This window comes from Etheostoma spectabile, chromosome 16, assembly GCF_008692095.1.
Source record: "Etheostoma spectabile isolate EspeVRDwgs_2016 chromosome 16, UIUC_Espe_1.0, whole genome shotgun sequence".
NCBI classification, from domain to species: Eukaryota; Metazoa; Chordata; class Actinopteri; order Perciformes; family Percidae; genus Etheostoma; species Etheostoma spectabile.
In genome coordinates, this window is record NC_045748.1 from 6,911,666 (window position 1) to 6,934,972 (window position 23,307).

At 39.4% G+C, this 23,307-nt stretch overlaps 1 protein-coding gene across 3 annotated transcripts in view; it reads right to left on the bottom strand.

The window, feature by feature from the left end:
- Nucleotides 1-14,134, bottom strand: part of sfswap (splicing factor SWAP) — a 52,075-nt gene extending 37,941 nt beyond the window's left edge. For 2 of the 3 annotated variants that reach the window (XM_032539478.1, XM_032539477.1), the window contains exons 1-6: nt 13,755-14,134; nt 11,966-12,129; nt 8,875-9,006; nt 5,197-5,273; nt 476-701; nt 166-266 (exon numbers count right to left, since the gene is read on the bottom strand). In XM_032539478.1, coding sequence (XP_032395369.1) covers nt 166-266; nt 476-701; nt 5,197-5,273; nt 8,875-9,006; nt 11,966-12,129; nt 13,755-13,954 — 900 coding nt within the window. In that variant the 5' untranslated portion in view covers nt 13,955-14,134. Of the gene's footprint in view, nt 1-165; nt 267-475; nt 702-5,196; nt 5,274-8,874; nt 9,007-11,965; nt 12,130-12,587 lie in introns of all 3 variants that reach the window. The other variant, XM_032539479.1, reaches the window with a different exon arrangement.
- Nucleotides 14,135-23,307: the final 9,173 nt, after the last annotated feature.

A 23,307-nucleotide genomic window follows, 5' to 3' on the forward strand; every position in this document is an offset into this window, starting at 1 on the left:
AATGCTCAAAGGCAAAAAACAGGCTGTTTTTTCTTGACTTCTTGAAAACTGTGTTTTGGAGATTGGAGAGATGTTTTCACAGGACAATATAACAGCAATATAACATAGCAAGTGTAAGCAACAGGTAAAGCTCCACAATGGGTGACCTACATTCTATTTACATACCTTCACCAGCTCCTCCAGACGAGAGCACTTTTTTGGGGCAAACAGGCTGGGATGGAGGTAATTCCCATCTCCATCCTCATCTGAATCATCAGAATGGGATTCTACAGCAAAAAAAAGGAACACATGTTTAACATTATATTTACTGCACTAGTGTGTTAAAGGAGCTCTAAGCAATGTCACACAATTTTTAGGCTACAACATTTTTGGTCACATACAGCAAAACTCACATGACACTCCTTGATACTGCAAATGTAATATCTGTGGGAGGAAATGACACCTATGGATTCAGTGACTGCTTTCCTGAACTCACCTTGCGGCTGCTCTTGCTTCTTGGCGGAAACAAGGTTGTAGCGGCCTTCCTTCATGGCCCGCAGGATGTGTTTGTAGTAAGGGTTCAGGTAATGGTCAAAACGGAGAAAGTCAAACTGGGAGTTTCCGGACTGCTTAGCTTTCAAGACTATCTCAAACTGAGCCCCCTGCTGAGATACAAAGTTGGCTGTCCTCTCGATGATGTTGTGGGTCTTGATGGTTGCCGGCTACAAAGAAAGTTAAAAATAATGGCCATTTATGTTTTAAACAGAACATGTTTAATGTTGACACTGATTTCATGACCAATTTCTTGGTGTCTGAAAACAGGAAATATGTATTGCAGAAGCACTTTTGAAGTCAAAATAGAGAAAAATAAGGATGTGTACCACACTTAGGGTTGCAGAATTCCAGAAATATTCAAGGCGGAAACATTCAACGTGAATTTATGGAAATGTATGGGAAATAACAGGAATAAAAAAGGAAAATGTAGGGGTTATTTGCTCACGTTGTATTTGTATCTGTATGTCATATGCAGATAGAAGCAAACCTTTGACCACATGATAAACAGACATAATCCTTTAATTTGTAAAACACATACAGTGTGAAATGTGCCATGTGGAGAATTAACTAATGGGAAAAGGTCCAAGTTTTCCTTTTTAATGTGAATTTCCCCCAAAAATAAGTTCACTATTATAAAAAGGTACAGTTATTATTTTGAAATTGGTTGATAATTTCCAGAATTCCAAGCTTTTTCCGGAAATTTACCAACCCTTTAGATGGATGACAATGAGTCAACCTGACAGTTGTACATAACATTAGGATGCAAAGCACAGTTTAATGAATGGCTTCTTCATACCAAGAACACAAGCCCTTTAGACTGAAAGGCATTTTTATGCCGGGCACTATAATGTTCATTGTGATAACATTACTTCTTAAAATACACATGGGGTGGAAACCAGTGAAACAAGAAAAGTTCCATTATTCATTCATTATTGTTCCCCTTGTGTGCTTTTAATGATTAATCATTGTCATTACCTAGAGAGTGCAGAGCAGTGGAGCAATCTCCAAAAGAACACACATATCTCATCAAGATGAAAGTCATAATAAATACTACCTTTCAGGACACTGGCCAAAAAAGATGCCAGTGTCCAACACTAAGATCATTATTGTTTTCTAAACTACCAAGGACTACCTGACATCCAAGGGACTTTTGCACCCTGATTTACTTTTTTTTATGTTGACATGATATACACAAGGTAATCATCCTCTGACACACCTATAAATGAGCAACAATGTTGCCACGCCAAAGACCCAAAGTAAAACATAACTAACGTGTAATGGTCATGAAGCATGCCAGCAACCTGAAAGTATAACGTACAGTTTACAGCCATATGTTATCTCATGTACACACAGAAAGAAAAGCCCTCTTGCCCCTTCAACTAAGGTGCATGCCAATTAATTGGGGCATCCTTTCCAATCTGAGACATTTCTTGCATATCATTCCCCTTTTGTCACATGAAAAATCTAGTAAGAATAGCCTTAAATAATAAGATTAGATTACCGATGAACACTGGAATTAAAATTGAGAGAGGAGGATATTCCTTCACAATCTAGGGAATAGACATTAATATTATATGCATATCATGTACAGCAGCTACGGTATGCTGTGCTCTGTATATATTAACAAGGGTATTTTTGCTGTTTTATACCCAGCATGCTATATACTGATTATGCAGACAGTGCATGAAAAGCTTGTCTTTCTTGTCATGCATGACAAGTGGCAGCTCTTATGTGTGAGCTGAAGGATCAGAGGGATCTGATTTTGGACTAGCCTGATCCTGAGGGAAGGTTGTCTAACACAAAAAAAACAGACAGAACAAAGCAACAGCAAGCCTTTTTAAAACATTAAGTCTGTAAGTATTTCTCGTCTGTTATCATTGGACATTGTGTAAATGTGAAGCATTGCCTATATTTATAGAAGTATATTTTTACATACAACGAACATGTGCCCTTTGGAAGCAGAGGTGTGGTTACATCATAACAATGAATACACTTTTAACACTTTCAAACCTTTCATGGGGGGGGGGGGGGAGAAGTGGTGCCATTTCACATAGCAAATGCTTGAATTACTATTGATTAGGCTGTCATCTAATGACGGGATGTGTCAGGATCTGAGCGGCTTACCACCTCAAACAATAATGATTTCCAATAATTGGCATAGTATTACACTATTACCAAGCGGGTGTCTGTGAGGACATTCCTGGAAACAATACTGTATTAAGTTACAGCTAATGCAAACCAAACATTTCCTTCTGCTGCAACTACACATTAAAAGGATTTGACTGGCAAAACAGGGGTGGATTTTTGCATAAAGTAGTCACAGGAAAAGCAATGCGTTTGTCAAAGAGCTTGACACTGACCGCCATCGTTTATCAGAATCTGACATTTTTATGACAGTGGATCAGTTTGAAATATTGCAGAGAGTAGGCTGTTGGAAAAAAGAAATAGTGGGCTGTTAGAAAAATAACTGAACACCTCCAACTTCTAAGAAAGGTAAAAAACTACTTGGACTTTTGCTGTCGGCAGAATCATGCCGAGTGTATCATAAACTCAGATCACGGTTGCTTACAGAATAATGGATAAATACCTGTTTAAATACCTGACTCTGTATTAAAACAAAAATGATTGTTTTGCAGCCCCCAGTATTTTGGGACCTGCAGAATTAAACCACATTTGCTGTCACCACTGGTTACCACAAGTAAATATGGTGTTGCCAAATCAACCAGGACTGAAATCTTAAGAATTTACAATTGAATTATGTTATTTTAATTACATCCTGTTGTATGACATGGTAGCCTATTAAAACCATATATACATATATAGGCTTTATATATAGGCTGTGATAATCAATTATTTTACAATAGATTTTACATTTTGATAGAATTCTGATTTAAGGCATGCCATCATATCAGTTTGTAGCTATTATAGGCAATACAGACGTAAGCAATTAAAAATATCTACAGTCAAAATACAAGGAAAGAGGAAAAGCTGAAATGCAAGACAATTCTCATTATTGATCTGCCAGATATTTAGACTGTCAGGGCTTCACATCTGCCCAGGTGTTGTATTTAACTTTACACTGCAATTGTCACCAAAAGTTTTTGAGCGGGCCAAGTAATGTTTATATTGTAGACTCAAATATAGACTTTGATCTATGAGATCCATCTCTAGTTAGCTACTGAGTGAAAATGATAAAATGTTGTAATCAACCACATAAAAATGTATTCTGTTCAGAGAAGAAACCTTCATAGAGCAAGCACAGTCAAAGAAAAAGAAAATCTCTTGAATAAAATGAATGGAAAATGTAGCTTAATTCAAATTTTGTGTTATTCATCAGCTCCTAGATCAGAGGCCTGTAAAACGTATCAAGATCAACAGTTAACCTAACAACCGTGGTCACGCATAAGCTGTGTCACGACGGTGGTTAACAACTACTTCAATCAACCCAGGGCTTCCCAATCAGCGACGCAAGCGTTCAAATAAAAGGAGGCGGTGTTTGCACAGCATGACCAATCGCAAACATCTGCCAGAGCCGCATATTTTACATAAGAGGAGCAAACTATAACACTACATAAATATGAAGAACACAGACACGGTTTTACAGCCAAAACGCAATACTGTCGCTGCTTCCTAAAACAGGAAGGAAAGCTGGCAAAAAAATCAGTCAGGCACAAGATCTGACCATAATTTCATAAACTGTTGTTGCTTAAGCCTTTTATTTCAGTTGCAACTCTGGCAGTGGTATGCGATTGTGAGAGAAAATTAAAAAAATATAAAAACATAATTCAAACCCGTGTGCGCATTGGCAACACACGGCTCAAGAAGCCGACCTGTAGGAAACCCTTGAGGCTAAACCCACTCAGCCAACATTTGAATTTGTTTTTATATTTATTAATTTAAGGGCAAAGTCACCATCACCAAACCCACCAGACCCGATTTAAATAATCAGTACTTTTACAATTGTAAAACACAAATAACCTATACGTATTTCCCTCCGCTTAAAATCTATATCTTTCATAAAGATACCCGTTGGGGAATGTTAACGTTAACAGGTTGTCGGTCTCTAAATGTTTTAGAGCATCTCTTTCTCTCTTTCTCTCTCTCTCTCCCTCTCTTTCGCTCTCTCTCTCGAACGGTGACACCGTTATAAACCAAGCATTGATTGGTCAGCAGGCGGTGCTTTTACACCAAAGGATCTCTAATCTCCAACATAACCTGCTCCCAACCAGGTCAGGTGTACAGCATTCGTTACCACGGCAATTGAAGCCGATGACAACTGATCCGCCGTCCTGGGTGGAACCTGAAGTTCCTTCGTTAATGTCAAATCTTGCTTCGCAGTACAGTCCTCTTGGGAAAGCCAGGCATTTACCATCATGCCATGATATTTCGCAGTCAATGGAGACCAATTGCAGCGTTTGGCTCCACGTTTGCACAACATCGGAGCAAGTCGAGATCAAGTCGAACAGAACCAACATTCACTGTGTGCATGGATTAGAGTTAGGCTAATCTAAAACAATACTAATTTGTTAATTTGGGAGCCACACATAGAACACACACCAATTATAGAATGGTTCTCCTGGGTTCTGTTATTGTGTCAACTCGCTGTACGTATGCATACAAAAGCATCAACATTAGTAAGCCAGCTGGATATGTAATGCTCACCAGTTCCACATCAGGAGGGATAGCGAGTCCTGGGGGAGCAACAAACGGTTCTTCACTCTCCTCAGGCTCTGCCTCTTCTATGCATGTGGAGAGAGTTTAGAACAAGAAGAAAAAGATTAACTCTTGTCAGTCATCTGTAACAAAAAAGTAAAAATTCCCTGCTGGTTGAGTAACGTGGGATTCCTTTTAGTGTCTTAAAATGTCTTAAAAAGTGGGATATCACGATAATATACTACAATCTTTATTCTCTATCCTTCACCTTCATCTACACAGGTAACGTGTAAATTAGATTAACATTTTTAGTGTTTTGCGGTGTAGATTTTGCACAGTAATGAAGGAGACAAGCCCCTTAACTTAAGACATAGAATCTATGGGGGAAAAAGGCCAGCCTTTGATCCGTTTCTACAGATTTCATTTGTTTGTGAAAGGTGTGCCATTGGTATTTTTAATATCTGTTGTTGGCAAGGCCTAAAACCCATGCAGCGTCTATGTGTTTAACCCATCTTATGTCTCACTCCAATTTAGTGATAATAGAATGTCCTTCCAAACAGTGCACCAATTTTAAAAGAAGACACATCTTAATCATCACTTTAATTATATAACAGGATTAATATCATGGTTGACTAGCTTGTCTTTGGCTGCTAATTCTATAGTGGCATATTATGTAAAACTACATTTTTATCGCAAATTACAACAAACTCATCAACATGGCTGTACTCTCACTTTCTAAAGGCAGTCCAGCATCTTTCCTGTTAACCCTGTGACCAATTTTCTCTATTTAAAGCTACAGTATGGCCACATACTGACTCAGCAGCGCTATACAAAAAGAAGGCAACAGAGCTGAATAGGACAACCAGTAGTCTGAAATAGGTAGAAATACGTAGAATTTAGGTATTTCTGTGACCGTGGGTAAATGTAAATAAATTCAGAAACAGCTCCATGAACCAAACAAGCCTTTCAAAAAATAAATACACTCACAGGACAGGAACCAAAATTAGAGTTAACAGCAATAACCAACCCCACTTCATTTGCAGTGGACCTGAACGTCTTCTACCCAGGGTTCGACACAGTCGACTGCTAAGATAGATGCAAGGCGGTGCTGGAGACCCTACACACCCTGGAGCCAGTACACCTTGCTCCTTTCACCGTGGAGGATGCCAGGAGGAGCAAGCCATGATTCTGAGCCACTTTTCTCAGAATCATGTAGAATTGCCTCAGCGCCCTCCTTACGGAAAACAGCTACCATCACACCAAAACCAAACCACTACCGACCAGTTGCACTCACACAAATTGAAATAGCCGGAGAAAGTCATGCACAAAACCCACCTCTGTCTCCAGCTGTCTAATCACATCTGGACCTAAATGGGTTTGCCTACAAAGCCAAAAGGGGGACTGAAGATGTTGGGGCATGCCTCCTTCACTCTCTCCTGAAACACCTGGTAGTTACGAAAGACTCCTCTTCATAGATTTCAGTTCTGCATTCAATACAATGAAACACCATCAGATGATCAGGAAACTCCACCACCTCCATGTACCTCCGACCCTACTCTACTGGATTCACAGGTTGGTCAGTGACATGTATGCCGCAATCAGTCAGGGTAGGCACTAAAATCCAACACATATTTCAAATACTCTGATGACACTGCCCTACTTGCACTCCTCAATGACAATAACGTTATCTCAGCCTACCAACACTCGGTCTCCCACCTCACACTACAGTGCACCAACAAATACCTCCATTTGAATAGAAGTAAAACCAAAGAGCTATTTATCAATGCCCCCAGAGCACACAGAACAGCCCAGGACATCTCTCACAACCGATTTACATACATAACGAAGCGGTTGAAATGGTAGAGTGTTTCAAATACCTTGAACTCACCCTAGGCAATAAAATGAGTTTTGATCCACAGACTGAAAGCATTCTCTGTTGCTCCATCCTGTTGTCACCGACTATGACTGTATAAGAGCATACTCCAATCCATTCTCCTCTACTGTTCCCCTGTTTTTTCAACATGTTAACTACCACCAGCAGAAACAAACTCACTGGAGTCACCCAGATTGCATAAAAAATAATTGGCCTTCCCACCCCCAACCCCAACAGCATAATATACTACAATCTGTAAAGAACACCAAACGCAAAGAACAATCGCACACGACCCCAGTCATCCCCTCTACCCCTTCTTCACATTGATTCCATCAGAACGCCGATACAGGTTCTTGGACTGGAGAGGGGTCCGCTACAGTAAGAGGTTTGTACCTTCTGCCATATCATCCCTAAATGAAGCTCCCAGCGGTGATTGATGTTTTCTGTATGTATGTATATTTGTGAGTGCCTGTACAAACAAAACACATTTTCCCAGTGGATAATAAATAATAATAAAACAACTATCTATTGATCATGTTCAGACAGTTAATTAACAATTAAGTTAACAATTATTTAATTAATATTGTGATTATGTGTCTCCATATCTCTCAGCAAAAACACTCCTTTTGAGGCAACAAATTTGCCATGTGGTGGGAAATTTTTTCATGATTTTGCATTGGTGATCATATCAAAGACTTTGAAGATGCAAAGCGAAAACACGACAACAAACAAAAACTATACGTGCAGAGGGGATTCAACTGAAACCAGCACGAAATATTAACGGCCAGTGTGACATTAACCTTCACTTATTCCCAAAGGACAAAGTATACTGTCATCTAGAGTTTTGGCAGATGTATTCATAAAGTGAAGCTCTGCACTCACCCTAGAAAGAGACATCTAGTATTCTGCTTAACTGGCTGGGACAAAGAGCAAGAGAAATCGCTTCCAGCGATTTCTACATCAAATATTTAAAGTTGCAGGATATTGTGTGTGTGTGTGTGTGTGTGTGTGTGTGTGTGTGTGTGTGTGTGTGTGTGTGTGTGTGTGGTGTGTGTGTGTGTGTGTGTGTGTGTGTGTGTGTGTGTGTTCAGATATAGATGGATGACAACCAAAATTGACTTGACGCCGGTGCTCACAGGTGATTAACAGTCAAAATGGCAAACTTTCTTCCATTCATTGCTTAACTTTTAAAAATATGTTAATGCTACAACTATAGGGCCTCAAAAGGGGGTTGTTCCAAATAGTTCTACCTAACCTGTATGGCGGCATTGTGTAATATAGAATTAAATATAACAAATCTGTTTGACACATTACATAATGTGCTCTGCAGCAAAAAACTTCAGCAGGCCCCTGGAGGGTTTGTATCTGCAGATAGACTCATGGATTACAATACTAAGAAAAAAAGAGGAATGGATTAGACAGACCTGCTGTGTTCTTCACTGCAGACAAAATTTAAAAGTCACGCAGCTAAACAGTAGACATGGCACAGATCCCACCATAAGCATGTCAAGGACAGAAGGGGTATAATAAAGATCCCTGGTTTTCAAGCAGGACATTTTCATGCATACAGTAATGTGATTAACTTGAATAACTAAAACTTTGTTTAATTTATAAGGAACTATTCCGAAGGGTCTTGCCCTTTGCCTTGTTAGCTCTACCTATAAAATTTGCGTTGTGCGTTTTACTTTGCCTGGTTTTGTCACCTTGTTTATACATAAAAGTGTGTATGTACAGTATGTGTGAATGTGTGTGTGTGTGTATCTAAAAGGGACTATCTGACTGCTTTGACAAGTCTGTCAGTGATGTGTTCTCACCTGTTTCCCTGTTAGCCTCCTCCTCCTCAGTGGGCTGAGAGGGGTCATAGTAGTCGGCACTGTATTTGAAAGCCACTGCATTGTAGGTGCCTTCATCAGCCAGAGCCTCACTCAGACGTTTGTACTCCTCCTCTGTGGAAAACAAGTAAAATACACAATGGTGAAACATTTATTACAATGTTAATGATCATTATAAATCAGATTGCAGAAACTGGCAATGACTTTTTATTCCAATGTGGCACTGGACAACTTACAATAATGTATGCATTATAATAATTAAGTTGGCACCAAATGTTTGACATTCTTATGGCATTTTTAAACCTATAGTGATATCGGGGTTGAGATCAGGAGATGATGATGGAGACTTCAAAGATGACAAGTCCAAAGATTTCAGATCATGTGCAGCTTTATTCAAACAGTGAACCAACTTTCATGACACAGTGAGCCGCCTCTGTACACACGCGGATGTCTATACAAGAGTGACCAATGAACATCAGAATAACTGTGTTTTTAATAGTCTTCTTGTCATGCATAGGTCAGTTGATCTATTTCTGTGAGACAGGGTTACCTTCAAAACGACTCTTTATTTGTGAGACACTTGTGATAGTTTTACACATTCCGATCTATTCCTGCAAACTAGTGTCCCCTTCATGCTGACCCTGCCCTGGAAGCTCCCTGAGAATAGTTAAGTACATCTGAACACTTGCATGCACATAGGAAATAGGTCCTGAAGAAAATCACATCCACCCAAATATCAACGAGGAAAAGTACTACGTTCCTAGTCCTGGTCAGACCTCAATAGATGATGTCACTCATCTGCATCCCACTATGTAAATCGCACCTGTTACAAGAGTTTTTTTTAGCTTACACTTGCAGAGTACGACTTGTAGCTGAGTCAGACCGAGGTCGGATCACATTACACACTGATGCTTTGAGGACCCTGGATACTTAACAAAACAGGATCTCTTTAGAAAAAACATGTTTGAACTTACCATAGTAAGCTAAGCTATTCTGCTATTGTGACCAAAACCCAGGTGTTCTGTCGACATTTATATGGTTGGTTTTACAGCATTATCTCATGTATTAACTGATATTAGTTATTATACAATAATAATGCTATTGATTCCATAAATATTACAAGTGACTGAGAGATTCTAATCTAAATTGTGATAACTCCTTGTACATGCACACTGATCAATAGAAAAGAATGAGAACTACATACTGGTTGCTAGACAAATATACATGGTTACTCGGCCACATATACTAATGATCCATATGTCTGTGCGACGCTTCTGTCGGGCCGCGCTCCATTACATTCCTATGGGTGACGTCAAGCAACTTCAAAGTGCACGCAAAGCATTCCAGGAAGGCGGCGCTGCATTTGAAAAAATGCTACTCATCAAAAAGCTTGCTGATGCCCATCTTTATGCAAATTAATCCGTTGAACACGACACAAATTCCCAGTAGAAGTAGATGAAAATCTTTCAAACTAACCTTTGTCGATCTGAAATGAAGACAGATTCAGCACCTGTATGGCCTATATCTCGCTTGAATTGTTTTCAGAAACACGTTTCAGTGAACTATTTTTGTAAAATATGACATTGTATTCCGTCCAAGCCGCCATGACAGTGGTTTGAAATTCTTGAGCAGCCAGACCCACGTGACACGTTCATCCAATCAGCTGCAACAAATCCGGGGGAGCATCAACCATCAATGGATGCATGACGTTGCAACACCACGCTTCAGTTGTGTCGCAAAAAAATTGATCAGCACTGTAACCCTTTTCTATTGAAATTCATGGCCAACTATACCTTTAATAAAGAAAGCAAGGGCAAAATTGCCACTAAAAATGTCAATATTTCTAATGCTTTCCTGCTGTCCCTTCAGTGGACAGATGGGTAATAGCCTAAGTGAATGGGGTCAGGCCGCTATATTCAAGGGCAAACTAGCTGCAGGGAGTGTGTGTGTGTGTGTGTGTGTGTGCGTGCGTGCGTGCGTGCGTGCGTGCGTGCGCGAGAGAGAGACACAAATCATTAGCTGACTCATTCTGTCCCATCGGTTTGGGCATAAGACACCATATTTCTCATAAAACTGTGGCAATTAAAGTCATTAAATCTGTCTTTCAGAAGTGTGTTTCATTATAATGTAAAGCAACTAAGATGCAAGTATCCAAGAGTTGAAAGTGATTTCCATAGAAATGGCAGCTGTTAACCTCCGAGATAAAGCCAGTCTTCTTTAAAGAGATAGAAAGCCGAGAGTGCCTTAGAAGGAGATATAACTCCGTGGACAATTCTGGAACAATCTTTTGTTAAGAAGCCTATATTAAAGTATATAACGATCATAAGAATTTTTTAGGACTGTACAGATAGGCTTGTCATACAGGTGTTAGTCGGTGGGAAAAGTGTTAAAAAGAGGACACAGAGATTTAACATTTTAGGGACACTCATTCAAACACTGAGAAGATATTTCAACTTTAAAACTAAAGCCAGACATCAGTATTACAGGCAGAAATAAACACCCCTAAGTGTCAAAGATTAGAGAGCATTCCAATCTGACAGAGGCCATGCCACTGTGCCATGGTGGTAGTATTAGTTATGGCTTGCATTGCAACCTTGGCTGCCACCAACTTATTAAGCCAAAATGAGAGCTGCCTGCAAGGACCATTATCTGCCAGTAAAAAACAAAGGTTAGGACTGCTGCCAATGGAAATTAATATCTAACAGTGGATCAAGCCATTAGTAAGTGTCATATCATTATGCCAGTACAAAGGTAGCAACATATTCCAATGTTTACGATCATATACCACTGAAACAACACAGACATGTTGCAGCAATGACATTACCCTGTCATGTCATAAAATGATACAAAAAAGATCAGTGACTGATGATTGATGGGCTCAAAAAACATTCCAACAGGAATACTATATTGTCTGTTAGCTAGCCGCCTTCATTAAGAGTGAACAACCATAATTCACTCAAGAAATAAAAGCAGATATTCACTTCTATATCATCCAGCATGATCCACTACGGGCAGATCACATTAAGATGTGCCATATGTGTGTGTTAAGTGTCAGAACTAGCACCCTGCCCACCTTGTCTGGCCTCTTCTTCCAGCAGGTCAGTGTGCAGAGCCAGGTACCTCTCCTCATCGCACAGAGCCTCAATCCTGGCCTCCTCCTCTGACAGCTGGTAGGATGTATTCCATGACCCGCTGTCGTACTCTGAAAGGTCATGTAAGTGACCGCGTCCATCGTATCTGTTGGATGGTAACAAGGATTAGAGAGAAAGAAGTCGACAAAGCCTTTTATACACAATATGGACCCTACTTACCAAGAGAGGGGGACCTAAAACCCAAACTTTACATCAAGAAAGCTCTATCTCTCAAAGTCTGTCATGGGGGAGTATACTTGTAAAATTCTTAAAGCTGTGATAATTTCTCATTATACAGACAACACGATAATGCACTAATTAAGTCCTCGGGCTTAATTGTTGACAGTGCTCTTTAGATAGCTAGCCAGCTTTCTGTTGCTATTTTCTTCTTGGACAAGTCTTACAAACGAACAACCTTAAATCAAAAGGAAAAAACGAAAAGGGAAACAAACAAAGCAACTCGTCTCTTACCTTACAGGGTTCAATTCCCCCCCTGTAACACTCATCATTACTTCTACATCTGTAAAGAGAGTTCCATTCACACAAACCCGAGCACATAAATACCTATCCGCAAGAACCCAAATGGACGACATTTTCCAGGGTTCGTCCCTCTACGCCACTTCTCAGTTGCAGTTTCTTCATGAAGACAAAGAAATGGGGTGCTGTAGTTGGCATTCGGGGTTTGGCAGGACCCCTTAGCCTACCTTACTGGGGAAGAAACTGGGTTATGTGATAAAGACACACATTCAAAGGCTGTACAAATAAAACACAAGTTGGGTCACTGCAGGTCAAGGTGATTCAAAAGAATGCACTATTTTAAGATTAGAGTCATTTTTTAAATGTTCTGCATCAAGGTGGCAAACAAACATTACCTCATCGCCTGCAAAAGGCTGAAAGCACCTGTTAGTCAAACCCCGCTGTTTCAAATCGGCATTGAGATATTTTGAATCACCTTAACTGCTGTGACCTTAGTCTTGGTTAGAATTTGCTCTGGCCTTGTGGATATCAGCACATCATAGGTCATTTCCTTTGTGTACACATAGGCATTTTCTGCTAAATTCAATTGGAATAGAAAGTGTTATACTCCATTTAGACTGTCATTTTATTCTATAAAGTATGCCGGAAGTAAATGTTTCCAGATGAAATTCTCCCAACATATCAAGATGCAAAGCCTACCTAAAAGCTAATCTTTGTAGTCCTAAAAGACACTGTAATACTGTTGTTTTGGTCTGTGAAATGCACGCCATTGCCTTTATAGGAGGTACACAGCACAAACTAATGCAGTCAAATAAATACAGCTCTGCAACAAAACCTATCTTCATCAAGGTTACAATATTTCTTTTTTAATTAAACTGTTACATTAGTAATAATTAAACCTTGTCTACGACATGTGTGTCGATGTTGTATTACACTGCAGTAGTTTTAGCTGGTGTGGTGATAAATTGGCAACTGGGTGTACATTGATAGCTCAGCGTTATGGCTAATGTTAGCAAATACTGGCAGCGATTTGCATCTTCACATGTTATTCTAAAAACTTCAAATACCATTTGCTTTCAGTTCAAGACATCCAAAGACAAGTTAGCAGACAAGAAATAAAACATTCGTCGCCAGTTGCAGGTATTTCCAAGCTTCTGCAAGACAAACTCCAAGTGGTCCCTTGAATATTGAAACAGGCTAACGGACAGGCTAGATGGTTAGCATAATGTTTCGGTCTACGTTTGTTCAACCGACCTATCAATCATGATGCTTTTTTCCCCCATCCATGGGATAAGATGTTTTCCATGTTCGTGGTAAAGAGCCCTTTCGTCGTCTGGAAACAGTTTGCAGGCATATCCGAACACCAAGAGATCGGCGTATTTATCACTGTCACTCACATCCTTCTTCACCGGTTTGTTGTTGTGGTCCTTCTTTGCGGCTACGCGACGATACATCTCCCAATTACTCGTAAACACAGATTAACTAAGACAGAATAGTGATGAAGGTACATTAAAGGTTTTCTGAGAACCAAATAGTTTGCAGATGGCCAAAATGTTTCGAAATGCCGTGATGTTATACACCAAAATAAAATTCTACGCCGTCGCCATGTTGGAAACCAAGTAAATGCAACTGTGTATCCGGTTCGCACTTACGACAATTTGCCTGCCTTGTTGAAACCATATAAAACTTACCTTTTTGAGCATTATGACATTTACAAATGTATGTTAATTTGTCCGAGCCGGATATGGGGTCAAAGGCAAGAGTGATTAGGTTTAAATATATTACCCCGGTAAAGATAATATAGTAAAAATGACGTGAGAACAGAGTGCATGTTATAAATAGAGCTTTTTATTTAAATCAGTAACTAGTAACAGGCATGTAGGCCATATGTCTAACCAGTAGTGATTGAAAAAAAAAACTATAGTATGTATATTGCTCTGCATGTTTTAACCTGTTTACTACAAATCTTCATTAGCCTACTGCTGCTGACCATGTTGGGATTGCCTTATTGTTTTATTGTTTTTTTATATGATTCTTCCAAACAACCAGAAAAGGCAACATTGTTCGGCGATAGCTAGTGTCAGTATCAAAACAATTCAATTTTATTTACAGTGTCAAATCACAACATGAGTTATCTCAGGAGTCAGGACACTTTACAGTTAGAGTAGGTCTACAAAATACTCTACAGTATAATTTACGAAGAACAGATAAACTCAGATTACAACACAAAAGATGTGTTCATTCTCAGTTTAAGATGCAATTACTCTATCTTTAAATAGCAAATATTTTTGGCTGCAATATTAGGCCTTAATGTTCTGAATGTCGAGTACTGAACCTTTAAATCTTGAAAATGTTGGTGCCCCTGCTTTTTGAGGCCATGAATCTAGCATATATTTATTTATGCTCCACATAAATAAATTGAATTATTTAGGTTGACTTGGGTAGATTATTCCAGCATTCTGGGAAAGATAAGGGTGGTGCAGTGAAGAGAAGAAGAGCTAATCAGCCAGTAAAATGGCCGGGTATAGCTTACCTTTTTGGACTATTGAAGAGCAGCAATATTGGAAAAATTTTGGGAACAATAATAATAAGTTTTAGATGAAAGGAACTGATCAGGTATTAAGCGATATTAACTTTAAACGCAGACCATACTGCTAGTTGATTTTATGATTTTTAAAATTAAAAAAGGTAGCTCTTCCAGCAGACATCATTGAAGGTATTGTACTAAGTTTGATTAGATTGTTATTTAGTTGTGTCCCTGAAAAAAAACAGTATTCATTTAATTCCCAAATATATAACAGGAAAACTAAGATCAATAGTGGAAAACAACTTGTTATGCCTCCCCAGTTTTATTCATGTCTTTTCCAAGCATGCAAAAACTGTACCAATCATCTTTCACACAAACCTGGCTGGACAGACAGTAGAACTGAATCAGTCTGTGTTTTCTAATGTACGCATTGTAGACAAAAATATTTGGGAACACTGTAAATAGCATGCTGGAGAAGACTTGTGTGAACCTGTTTCTCAATATGATAATGGACTTGCTTCTGTACAGAGTTTCATTTTTTACTCATTCTTAAAATGTTTCGTATCAGCAAAAGCTCCCCCATGGATATTTAACCTGCGTACAGCATCTGACCTACAACAGCCTAAGGCGTGGTGAGAAGGAGGAGAGGTTTGAGTAAGTGCCCACATAATCATTTTATTTACTTAAAGAGCTAGGACACAGCTAGGACTAGGCACAGTTTGAACTTGAACCCTTGACCTCTGCATTGAGGAATAATCCTCTGTGTGTATGTGCACCTGCTCTACCAACTGAGCCAACCCGGCCACTAGGGCTCACACAATCACAACAAGAGGTGACTGTACAAATGTACTGCATAATGCCTATATATCCCAAGCTTTTGAGAATAATTGCAATTTTGTAAGAGTGAAGTAAATTGTTATGATTCTGACAAAAACAAATTGAATAATGCGATTTTTTAAAACCTGCCACTGCAGACAAAGCACAAAATAATCTTTAATTGACTATGGATTTGTCCCACTCTCCATTCTGCTCTGTTTTCCAAGTGACTGTGAGGGGCACTTACCGTACACTCAAGGTGAACGCAGATCAGTTGTCTAAACAGAGTGGCCATTCAGCTCAGCTTGAAGCCAGAGTATACAGCAGCATTCAGTGCATACTAAGCATCATATATTTGAAAGTGAAAAACATTGATTTGTTGTTGTAACGCTTCAAAAACCACCACAGCCACAAGGACATCTCGTTGAATCTCTGAATTATGCACTCTCCTTGTCTAGGTCACCACCCCACATTTACACTTATTATAATAATAATAATTGTGGGAGGGAGAACAGCTAAATATTTTTCCTTGTTTAAAGAAACACTTCAGCACACAAAGTGGTGATACCATTAGGGACATCTCCCAAATAATGCACATTACAGCAGTTTAAAAAGAGAGGTGAACTGGAGAGTTACCCACTAGATTTCATCGGTCATGGATCAAGAAGACCTGAGACTTGAGCTTTTTTGAGTTAGTTTTAGTCTAACAAAACCATAAAACATAAAAAGGAATTTCCGAAAAAAGCACATTATGCCGATGTAAAATGATAAAGGTAAAAGTTTCTTGGAATTTGATTACCTTTATGTGGCCGTAAACCATGTGGTGTATGAATATTAACAAGTGTGACAGACAGTAATGCATTTTTTGTGATGACACAGATTAATATACTATGATTAACGGTTTATGCATGCATACAAACAATAGTTCTAATGTCAAATTATTTAAGACATGAAAGCCGACCAGCTTTTAAGCCTAATGAAGTATACAGCTGAGCTGGAATTGGCGACTGTGAACGCACAAAGGAGATAGAGCACATTGGCTTTCCTTTGCCACAAAGCTTTTATCTCTCCCCTCTATTATTAACAACCTTCGCTGTGTTTTGTTACAATTTGTCCACAGGTTTAGAGTAACACTCATGAAAGCAGAGGATGAAACAGGGTGAAAAAGTAGGACAGAGACCATCAAAGTAATGCTGCGTTGATCAGACAATGGTTTGTATTGCTGCAGTGGAAACAGTTGTGTGTCTTCAAAGAAACCCTGGATCTTCATGAAGTTTTTGTTCGTTAGTGAATATTCTCACCAGTGGTAACTAGAACACATGGCACACAGTATAAGTATATATTATTGTTATGGGTCTTGCGGTTCCCATTGCAATAACATGCAATATTTACTTGAAGTTAATGCAGCATCATATGCACTGAAATAAAATAAATGATACAAGTAATGTGGGTAAATTTGTGCGTGAGAGCTGTACAGTTCTTAGCAAAAGCAGAACAGTTTTTACATACATTTTATTTTGCATATCTTTCCACATTAAAATAATTAAAATAATTATACAGTATTATTGTGGTACTTTTATTTGCTTCCATGCGCTATTTAAGTTTAGCAGTCATCAATATGCAGTTGTTCATAAAAGGAGACTGACATGTTTTGTTTGGTATACTCATTAAAAGTATGCTTGCATTTCACAGGTTTGAAACCATGGAGTTAAACAAATTGGCCTTAATAACAGTAACACATAGATCTTTTTTAAGTGTTGTTCACCAGGTCTGGTATGTAGGCCATGCTGGGCTTCCTTATATTTTCATTGTTATAACCCATTCTTAATTACTGGATGGTAAATAAATACCTCGAAGAGCTGTATCCACAGATGGCCCGACCAGGAGGGTAAGAGAGCCTGGAAGCTGTAATGCAGACGTTTAGCTTAGCAACAAAGCCCTCCAACACTTTTGGCATTTATGTTAAATAATTTATGCCTGTCTCCTTCTGTCTCCCTCTTTTTTGCACTTGTATCACTATATGTGGACTTCTGAAGAAAGCCAGGTCAGTTTAGTGGTCAGGACTTTACAGTAAAACTTTTAGTAATGTGCACATTTTGGTAATATTTTGATTGTATTTCATTGTAATGGTGCACATCTTACCACATCCCCTCACTGTATGTTCTCTTGTTACTCAGTTGTTGGTTTATTTAGGAAAGCAGTGGCAGCCAAAACTGTCCTGTCCTGTTAGTAGTGTCCTGAGGACTCCCAGACACTGTCCTGTGACTCCATGACTCACAAAATAGGTATATATAATAACCCAAAATAGGTTAGTCAAAGTAGAGGACATTACAATGCTACATTGTCAGGCTTTACAATTAAAACATGCAGTCGTACAAGTCGTACTTCAACCACAAGGTTGACAATTTGATCCCCAGCTTCTCATGTCTGCATGATGAAGTTTCCTTGAGCAAGACACTGAACCCCAAGATGCTCCTGATGGCAGGCCAGGACCTTGCATGGCAGCTTCGCCACCATTGGTGTATGAATGTGTGTGTGAATGGGTGAATGAGAAGCAAATTTTAAGGCGCTTTGTTCAGTAAGGTAGCTACATAAAATGCAGCCCTACTTCTTAGAGCTTTGTGGTAACAAACCATCCAAGTTAAAAATTTTGACCCATATTTACGTTTATAGTGGCAGTGCTCTCTAGTGGCGATAGTCATTATGACGCGAATATTTCTACCAAAACTACACAGTCATATTCATGTATCTTTTCATAGATTAGTAGGCAATACAAGTTGGGAGAAGTGAATGGTAGAATTGAGTGTATTTATCTATGCAGTTTTCCAAATCCTCTCATTCAACCATTCAAACACACACACACACACACACACACACACACACACACACACACACACATACACACATGTCAACATGTTGACATATTCATACACTGGACTACCACTGAACTATTTAGACTTCATCATCTTAAGTAAATATAACAAAATACAGTGGAGCATCTCAGAAAGTCATTCCCTCCATTCTGTCTCATTAAACCCTGTGGTAGCGTTCAAAAGGAGCCATTAAAGTGAGATTTCAGGATTCAGCCAAGTGTCTCTTCTTTATAGTCGGTCTACAGAGCCTCAGTAACAATACTTTGCAGTGAGTCCATGCTGAGAACTGGGAATACAATAAAGCCTTTAAAAAGTCTCTTTACAGGTCTTTTATTTTTCTCAAATGATCCAGTCAAAGAATTACTGCATTGTCCATTTTATATTATTCTGCCATCTGTATTTCTCACTAAAAAGAAAAACATGGTTAAAACACAGATCCATTACTTTTAAATTCATAGAACGTATCCTGAATCAAGAATTTATTATCTGTTGTCTCGCAATAATACTATGTCTCATATCAATAGGTCTTGCATGGGTAGTTTGTTCAGATAAAATGTTACTTGTTCTTAAAGGGCCCATATTATGGAAAAACTTTTTCTGGGATTTGGGGTGTTATTTTATGTCTCTGGTGCTTCCACAAACTTGGGAAAAAACCATCCATGTTGTTTTGAGTGGGATACGGGTTTCTGAATGTCCTCTGCCTTCAGTCTCTGATTGAGTTGTTCTGCAAAATCTGCACGGCTTTCTACGTCACTAGCCCGGATGAGGTGGTTAACCGTAGCACATGCTAGCGGTAGCATGCTAGCTCCTTCTCAATGACAAAACACTGCTACAACACACACTAGTTCACCATAATCTACTGTTGAGTTTTAAAAAGTTAAAATGTCTGAAGGAACCAGGTTAGAAAATTATGCGTACATCTGTCCCCATTTTCCCCCCACCTTCTGACTGTAAAGAGTTGATCAGGTCAAGTCTGGCAATTAATATATGGAAAGGGGCTTCCTGCCATGCAACAAAAGGTGGTCCCCTGTCTCCTGTCCCCTGGGGTTTTAGTCTAGTTAGGCTAAAACAATACAATGTTGATTGGACTATGTTGATGTCAGAGTTTCACATTTACACGACATAACCATTTGCTCTGCAACCAAAAGCGACCCCCAAAGGTGCAGAAGACAGGATCTCATTGGTCAGCAACGATGCACTCAACATGCTGTCATGACAACAACGGACCAATGAGAAAGGATTTGAGTGCACCAGGGAAAAAGGAACAACCCCCCGGTGCAGCGCATAAATGAATGTGATCTAAGAAGTTTCATGACTGCTTTTCACGTGACTCCGTCAGGAGAAGCGTGGATCAGTCCGCTGTCAGCTGCAGTGTTATTTTGTTTGTTTGTATCATGTTTGTCTTTGTCTTATCATCTTCATCACTGCTGTTGCATTAAACCTTTTCCTAATTCTCAATTCGACCCTCAGCCTCCTTTTCCTCAGAGATCCAACAAACGCGAAGTTAGTTATGAATTTCTAACAACAAAAGAACTACTTCCGTCTCCCGGGTCTGCAGGTATTCCTCAAATGCGCCCTCGTTTAGAAGAAGTCTCCGAGCCTAATCCTGCCTTGTACTGACCAAAGCTGGAGAAAGAGTATAGCTGATGTGATCTTACCTAGCTACTGGGCCTGTGCTACTCCCAACAAAGATAGTATAGAAGTAAGATGTCTCACTCTGTAGCTAAAACAGAGACCTAAACACACCGGGTGAAAACAGGATCTGCAGCAATGTGCAGTACAATGAAAATTTTGTGTTTTTTGAAAATGAAACCATGGAAACCTATTCTGGTACAACCTCAAAATACAATTATAAACCTAAAAATATAAAAAACTTAATACTGCTGAAGAATGAAAACAATGATAAAAATGTCTTTTACAAGCAGATGATGATGCCTTAGTAGTCCGCTCTCATAATTAGGGCATTAGACTGCAGCAACAACATGAAGGAACTTTAAATGCTCTAAGTCTATTCTTTGATCTTGCTGAGTAGTCCTCTGAGAGGATTAAAGTGTCATGTTAGATAGATTTGCGTCTGTGGAGAATAATATAAATCTTCCAATTCCCCCCAGTGAGATCCATAACCGACTGGATGACAGCATGAATAAAAAATGCAAGCCACTCCACATTCAGACACTTTGTTGTTTTCGTGTTATGCTTTGCACAAGGTGTCAAAATACACTAAAACATATGAATTTATTGTTGCTGCAAAGCGCAGCCGGTGTCATATTGAAGAAATTGGTATGACTAAGCATAGATTGTGTTACTGATACGGTAATCGTAGCCAACTGCTGTCAGCTGTTCTTCATGTTTAACAGCCAGGTATCAGTTAGTCTTGCGTTGCCAGACCTTCCTCCACAGCGCTACGAAGGAGGGTCTGGCGAGTCCACACTTGGTTTATTAGCATTTCTTTAATCCAATCGCAATTGCCTTAGGTGGTGCTAAGCACCAGAGGTAATAACATTGCCTCGGAAAAACAGCTTCGGGAAGGAACTTTTTTACGCGGAACATGTGTACGTTCAAAAGTTGTTTTATTGGTGCAACAGAGACTAGCTGTCTGGATTTACCTTGCAGAGATCTGAGGAACAGTTAACCATAGTCCTCATAAATCCACCGGAGTTTAGAATTCCAACACAACAAAAGCAGAAGGTGACGAACGTTCGGCTGGAAATGAGGGACATCTGGTGGAATTTCCAGCAGCACCTGAAAAATCCACTCAACACTGTTGGAACCAACCCTTGACTCTCCTGATCACCTGCTTCATGCAGTATCACACATCCAGACGAGATCAGCATGTCTCATGCGCTCTTCACGTCAAAGATCATGCATCAATCCAGGTTATCCCTTCTATGACTGAAAGGTTGGACAGGACATGAGGCGACAAGGACAAACGTCTTGGTGCTGCAGCTGTCACTTTTATTTAGGAGCAAGATGCGTTAAGTTGGATTGCACTGCGGCGGCAGGTGGATTTATTGGGATTAGTCAGAGGCTTAATGGGACCCCTGGGCTCTTATGGTTATTTCACACAGAAACAACCCTTTCAGGTGGGGTTAAACAAAGTATGAAATTAATTTATGAATATTTATGGCCTACTCAAATGAGGCCCGGGTAATCCATCAGGAGTTTTGTTGTGTGAATTGTGAAGATGAGGTAATTTTGAGCTTGGCCCCTTTAGGGCTGTTTATCTGATTTGTTCGCAATATCTGGGTGATGAATGTAGTAATTAAGTCTTACCTAACCGATTGTTAGCTTTTATTAGACACTGAGGACTGTCATAAAGGTGTTGGATTTGTTTTCAAGTGTTTCAAGATGTACATGTGCACAGACAAAAACTCACACATGAGGAGAATGTGAAAAAAACAATAGATGAGAAGCTCGAGAGGCTGAATCAATATCTTCATCTGCATCTAAGCTTGGTCGTGTTTGTGCGTGTATGTGCTGTAAATACAATTCTCCATAAGCAACGTAGCAACTTATACACATGTTTATCATTTCAGTAGAACATGCAGTTTGGCTGCCGTCATGAAAATGACATGGGTTCCCAGTGATTATTAATGGCCAGGTATTTAATATGTTCCATATGTGATCTCTATTGGGATTAGGTTAATGTGGCTTAAAGGGGAACAAGTGACACTGAATTGCTTTCAGTTACCCATTCATTGTCAAATTACACACATGGCGTGTGTTTATTTAATTCATCCGGGTGTGGCTTAACCTCATATATTAAAATTTGATGTGTTTCTGTTTGTGTAGGGGTTTTTTTCTTCTCATTTCTATTCCACAGTCTCATAATCAGACTATTTTTTTACGGACCATTGTTCAATTTTTCTCTTAATCTTAATGTCTTTTACTCTTTTGTCCAAGTTCCTGTCTTTCTTCTCTAACTTTTCAACAGCTTAAAGCATAGCCTTTTATTCACTTTGTTGAAATTATAAGCTCAGTCAGGAACATCTCGTCATAGATTTAACCATTTATTGAAAATACAGTTATGCTTGGCGCTGACGGCTCCGCTCTTGATAACGATCCCTGGACCACCCAAGCAGCATGCTTTGCTGAAACACAAAGCGCTATGCAGAAAACCCCCTGGGTATAGAAGAGTGAGCCAAAAGAAAAACATTGAAAGACATTTTAAACTTTGAGTCATGTTAGGAGTCCGAACTAGGAAGGTGGAGGCTGGGATGGTGGAGGCAATACTTTGCTAAGAGTAGCAGTGAGCGAAGCAGCGTCAGAGTAGCAGAGATTAGGGACGAGGGAGTCTTGTTTAATTGGACCTGCCTTAAAGTAAGAGGAGGCTGTGATTGGTGTGTCTCTGGTAGGAATGATAAATCATTCCTTTATAAGCTACTGTTAAGCTTGATTTAATAAAAATTGATACTTATTTAGAAGCTGCCTCCTCATTGGGTGCATAGTCCTGCTCCCCCTCAGTGAAGAAGACTCAGGTTATTGTTGAGACCTAAGGCCACAAATCTATTGTCATCTTTCTTTTTTTTTTTTGACCAACAAAGCGTGCTAGGACTCTTAAATAATCCTAATGCGTTTTGTCCTACACTGT